Source organism: Aptenodytes forsteri, unplaced genomic scaffold, assembly GCF_000699145.1.
Source record: "Aptenodytes forsteri isolate BGI_AS27 unplaced genomic scaffold, ASM69914v1 Scaffold54, whole genome shotgun sequence".
Taxonomy (NCBI): Eukaryota; Metazoa; Chordata; class Aves; order Sphenisciformes; family Spheniscidae; genus Aptenodytes; species Aptenodytes forsteri.
Window position 1 is genome coordinate 9,375,408 of NW_008796044.1, and position 5,756 is coordinate 9,381,163.

Consider the following 5,756-nt stretch of genomic DNA (forward strand, 5'->3'; position numbering starts at 1 on the left):
CAGCATCCTCCAGTCAGCTCCCCGGGTGCCCGGCGGGTCCAGGCTGCTGATGATCTTCTGGCGGATGAGGAAGGGGATCTTGAAGGCACTGGGGCCCACCAGGGCCGGGGCGCCCACCTCACTGTCGGGGACCAGCCAGTCCGAAAACCTCGTGTCCTAGGGGAGAGCACCGCGGGGGGGGGATGTGAGCCCATCCTGGCGTCACCCCTGGGACCCCCCCGGCCCTGCCCTCACCTTGGCGATGTTGAAGTTGACAGTGAAGCTCTGCCCATCGCCTTCCACCTGCCAGACCCAGATCTTGCAGGCCAGCTCGCAGGTGCTGGGGCTCAGGCGCTCCAGGGTGAAGGTGCAGTGCAGGAAGGGCTGCAGCCCGCTCCAGATATGGTAGAAGGGGATCTCCTGTGGTGGGGTGATGGGTGGGGGGGTCAGGGTGGCAGGGACACCCCCCCATCCCCATCCCCACCCACTGGCTGGGCTCCTCACCTGGTAGCTGGCAAGGAGCTTGCTCTTCCAGAGGGAGCTGGGCATGTCATGGATGGAGAGGCGCAGGTTGTGGTAGCTGTCCTTGAAGTGCAGCACCCGGGGGGCTCCGATCAGCTGCCCCCCCAGCTGCTTCTCCAGCTGGATCACCTCCTGCCAGCACAGGCAGCGGTCAGGCAGGAGCTGCTGCACCCCAGGAGCCCAGCCCTGCCTGCATGGCCGTCACCCTGAGCCGGGATGGGGGGGTGTTGCATGGGGACCTCCCAGTACCTTGAGGACATCCTGGGTATCGCTGAGGCAGTACACGCGGATGTTGTACTCGAGCGAGGGGCAGGCGGCCGGCGCGAACAGGACCAGCTTGAGGCGCTTGGAGGCCGCCATGCTGAGGGACTCCCCGACCAGGGCGAAGCGCCCCAGCTGCTCCGTGAAGATGTAGCAAGCCTGCGCTTCCAGCTGGCAGTAATAGAGCTCCGTGCACGGCTCGGCACCCAGCTGTAGCACATCCTGCGACACCCAGGCAGAGATGCACCCCAGACACGGGCATCCCACCGCCAACCCCGACCCCCTCGAGCCCCACAGCGGGTGCTCACCTCCCATGTGCCCTCGCATGACTGCTTCTTCAGCCGGATGCTCCAGTTCTCAGCGCTGGCCTCCACGCAGTGACCCATGGCCAGGATGGCGGGGCGGGTGAGGAGGACCCCAGGGGGGCCGCCTTGCGGTGGGGCTCACCAAGACGCGTCGGCGAGCCAGGGGCAGCCTGTGGCAGCGATGGGGGCAGCTGAGCAGAGCCAGCCCCCCCCTCCCCAGCAGCCCCATGCCCCGGCAGCCCCAGCCACGGCACCTACCTCACCTCCTCCTGCTTGTGCAGGGTCAGGTAGACCTCATAGATCTTCCCCCGTGGGATGGCATCAGGTGGGATGAGCAGGCTGATCCCTGGGGGGGGGGGACAGGGGCAGCCTGTGGCAGCGATGGGGGCAGCTGAGCAGAGCCAGCCCCCCCCTCCCCAGCAGCCCCATGCCCCGGCAGCCCCAGCCACGGCACCTACCTCACCTCCTCCTGCTTGTGCAGGGTCAGGTAGACCTCATAGATCTTCCCCCGTGGGATGGCATCAGGTGGGATGAGCAGGCTGATCCCTGGGGGGGGGGGAGGGCGCAGGCAGCGGGGGTGAGCCCCATGGGGACCCACCCGCACCAGGTGATGCTCTGGCACCCTGTGCCCACCCCACTGTACCTGTGTTGGGGATCATGAGCCGCCCCCCCAAGAAGTTGAAGGTGCCGTAGGCCATGTTGGTGGTGCCACGGGGCAGGGAGCGAAAGTAGCTCTGGGTGGAGAGCCGGGCCACGAAGTCAGCGCCCTCGATGGCAGGCGAGCTGTGGTGCAGCGTGTGCCGCCCGGCACCCAGCGGGCTCAGCAGGTGCCCGTTGGGCAGCTGGAGCTTGGCGGGGCCGTCCTGGCGTGGGCAGAGCGAGCCCTGGTAGGTCATGGTGGCGGTGCTGAGGTCGGGCTGGATGGTGAGCAGGCTGGGGTTGTCTGCGGCACAGAGCAGGGGGCCGTGGTGCTGGGGCACAGCAGGGATGGGGAGACCCCACCAGCAATGCAGCGGCACAGCCGGCCCTGGGGGGCATGGGGCACACAGCCTCTGCCCCATGGTAAGGACCCTATGGGGCACAGCCACCCCTGGGGGTTCAAAGGGCATCGAGGCCCTGCCCCATGGCACAGACCCTTGGGGCACAGTCACTCCTGGGGTCCCCAGCGCACACAGCACCAACCCAGGGCACAGGCCCTATAGGGACCAGGGACCTTATAGGACACAGAGCCCCTACCCACAGCCAGGGACCCTATGGGGCACAAAGCACTGACCCCACAGTCAGGGACCCTATAAGATAAGGTCCCTGTTCCTATGTCAGGGATCCCATAGGGGACAGACCCCTCCAGTCAAGGCCAGGGACCCCATGGGGAAGAGAGCCTGCTCTCAGAGCCTCCCCCAGGGGGACAGCTGCCCCCCAGATCCCGAGGGACACTGTGTCCCAGCACGGCTGCACAGCCCCATCCCTGCAGCCCTCGCTCACCGGCCTTGCTGGGCTTGATGCTGACGGGCTGGAAGCCGGCGGTGAGGATGGAGGAGTCGGCCACGTCGGCATCCAGGCCCCCCTTCTTGCGGCAGTACACCAGCACCCCCACCAGCAGCAGCAGCACCAGGCACACAGCCACAGCCACCAGCCCCACGTACAGCGCCACGTCCTCTGCGCCGGGGGTGGCTGCACGGGGCAGGGCATCAGCACCCATGGGCACCCCCAGTCCCCCATCCTGGGGGCCGTCCCCGCCGTCCCTGCTGTGCTCACCATGGCTGCAGAGCTCGGAGGTGCAGTTGCGGGTGTCCAGCTCGGAGCCACGGCAATCCCGGCCCCCATTGCGTGGCGCCGGCTCCGAGCACTCCCGGCTCCGCCAGTGGGTGCACTCGGCCCCGCACACTGACCACTTGCTCCACTCTGACCAGGCGCCATCCACTGCGGGCACAGCCGGGGGTCAGTGCCCTGTTGCCATCCCCCTCCCCTGCCCCGGGGCCGGCAGAGACGGACACACAGGGAGTGAGAGGATGAGACACCCGAGGGGACAGGGACGGCGATGGGTGCAGCGGGGAGTGCAGCACTGGCATGGTGGGCACAGCATCGGTGCCCCAGGCAGGGCGGGTACCTGGGCAGAGGGTGGTGCAGGCGGTTTTCTGCACGTTTTGGCCCTCACAGAAAGCCCCCCCATTGAGGGGCGTGGGGTTGGTGCAGGTCCGGCTCCGCTTCTGCCAGCCCCGTCCACAGCTGGTGCTGCAGCCCGACCACTGCGTCCACGTTGACCAGCCGCCGTTCACTGGGTGGAGAGGGACCCGTCAGCACCCCGCCGGGAGGGGGATGCAGGGAGGGATAGGACAGGGAGGGTGACACCGGGGCAGCACGGTGGGGACTGGCACGGTGGGGCCATACCGTAGACGGTGATGGCGGCAGAGGCACTGCGGCGACGGGCCACGATGTTTTTGGCCACGCAGGTGTAGTTGGCGGTGTCGGCCAGGCGGGCCTGCCGCAGCACCAGGCTGTGCTCCGGCGTCACGTAGACGTTGGCGTCCAGCGCCGGGTCCACCAGCTCCTCGTTGCGCAGCCACTCCACCTGCAGGACACGGGGACGTCACTGGGTGCCCGGCCGGGCCACCCCCTCAGGGAGCACCCACGGTGGCCCTGCGGGCAAGGGGCACACCCAGCTGCATCCTGACCTGCCGGACCCAGGGGCTCACCTCGGCAGGGGGGATGCCCTCAGGAGGGCGGCATGGCAGCACGATGCCCTGTTCGATGGAGACCTCCCTGGCCATCGGCTCCTGCTCAAAGTTCTTGCGCAGATCTGGGGAGGTGCAGAGGTGAGGGGCGGCCGGGGCCAGTGCCCTGTCCCACCTGGGCCACCACAGACACTCACAGGCGATGCGCACGAAGGCTTTCTGGCTCTTGGTGGTGCCAGAGGAGCTCCAGGCCACGCACTGGCACCAGTACTCCTCCAGCCCAAAGATCTTCTCCACTTGCTGGCGGGTGACCTCGATGCGCACCTCCATCACCGGCAGCCCTGCCACCAGCAGGCGGCACATCAGCACTGGCACACTGGGAGCCATCCCCGTGGCTCCAGCCCCATGCAACCCCTCCCCGCCAAGATCAGTGCACGTGGCTCCTTGTGACCGGCGCCAGCGCTGTCCCTCCCGCTGGCGCTCACCGGTGCTGCGGTCGGTGCTCTGCTGCGTGACGTGGTCACCCTGGTGCACCCACTCGCCGTTGCACTTGAAGTAGATCTGGGTGGCAGGGGTGGCGCGGCAGGCCAGGCTCACCGCCTTGTTCTTCACGATGTAGACGTCCTCCGGCTCCAGCTGGAAGTGCGGCAGCAGGTCTGGGGACGCACCGGACACCGGGTTGGCCACGGTCGCGCTTTGCTGAGCACCTGCGGGGAAACGGGGGCTTGGCCACCTCCAGCGTGCCTGAGCTGGGTGATCACTTGTCCCAGCATGGCCCTGTGCCAGTGGCCCCGTGCCCCGCCGCCGCCCCCCCGCCACCAGCGATGCGGCAGCCCCCTCCCGGCCCTGCCATCCATCAGGGAGAGCAGCCGCGTGGTGGCTGCACCCGCTGAACCCGTGCCGATCCCTCATGTCCGCACTTAGCGCTAATGAAAAGGAAATGTAGTGTGACCAACAAGGGCCATTGCTCACGCCTCCCGGGGCACCCGCAGCCCCCCCTCCCCAGCACACTGTGAGGCACCAGCCAGGGGCCGCATCCTGCCCTGTTGCGCCCTGGGGTGGCACAGGGATGCAGGGCGAGCGGTGGGGTGTGCGCCCTATGCCCTGGTGACACGGCAGGGTGGCACAGTGGTGTGCCCTGTCCTGTGCCGCTGGCACCCGCCTTGGAGTGTGCCCCCAGCACACGGGGGCTGGCTGTCCCCAGGGTGACGAGGGCGGCTCAGGGTTGTACACACATCCCTTGGGGGGTCGAGCATCCCCCAGCTTTGCTTGGGGGCTGCGGATGCCACCCACCAGGGCAGGGTCCCCACGGGGACAGCAGTGCTGGGGACATGGCTTGTGGCACAGTCCCATGGTGCCTGCGTCCCCCAGCCCGGACGTGGCCAGGTGCCCCTGCTCCCCCCACCCCGCTGGCACCCGCTGCAGAAAGAGTTAAATAAACCAGGGCCCTAAATAAGCATTTGATTAACAAACGATAAAATAGCGATTGTGTCACTGAATGAAGCTGTAATTGCTGCTGCTAATTGGCTGGTTAGGATTTAATAAGCAATTAAATGGGATGGAATGCGCAGTAATTAAGTGCGTTCTTTGGCAACTGCCCGCTGCCCCCCACATGCCCGTGGGACCCCTGATGCCCATGCTCACCCTGGCCAGCTCCTGCCTGGCACAGCCGCCTGTGCGACGGGGACAGGGACGCAGGGGACATGGGGGTCCCTCGGGCCCTGGCTGAATCCCCCAGGGGGGCTCTGGGCCCTGCTGCTCCCCCCAGCTGGATCAGGCCCCTCCGAGCCAGGGAGCGGGCGCCGAGCGAGCCTGCCGCGATGCCCGCCGGGACGGGCAAGGTACAGCAGCTAATTTACGCGGGGAAGATAAACGGCCACCATAATGCGCCGGTTATTACCCCATCAGCACTTTTACAATGTCGCTGGCAATTAATTTAATTAAAACCCCTGTCGGGGATATACAGGCATTTCATATTTCACTGGTTTAACGACCCCCCCAGCCGCAGCCTGTGGCC

General features: G+C 67.1%; 1 protein-coding gene across 1 annotated transcript in view; it reads right to left on the bottom strand.

Moving 5' to 3' along the window:
* The window catches only part of UNC5A (unc-5 netrin receptor A), a 7,495-nt gene that overhangs the window by 1,280 nt on the left and 459 nt on the right, over positions 1–5,756 (bottom strand). Inside the window, 15 exon segments of the mRNA XM_009286021.1 lie at positions 118–156; positions 235–399; positions 484–633; positions 751–984; positions 1,071–1,191; positions 1,193–1,237; positions 1,526–1,613; positions 1,711–2,010; positions 2,550–2,738; positions 2,823–2,987; positions 3,175–3,342; positions 3,456–3,636; positions 3,761–3,864; positions 3,937–4,080; positions 4,225–4,446. Of these exon segments, the coding sequence (XP_009284296.1) occupies positions 118–156; positions 235–399; positions 484–633; positions 751–984; positions 1,071–1,191; positions 1,193–1,237; positions 1,526–1,613; positions 1,711–2,010; positions 2,550–2,738; positions 2,823–2,987; positions 3,175–3,342; positions 3,456–3,636; positions 3,761–3,864; positions 3,937–4,080; positions 4,225–4,446 (2,315 nt within the window).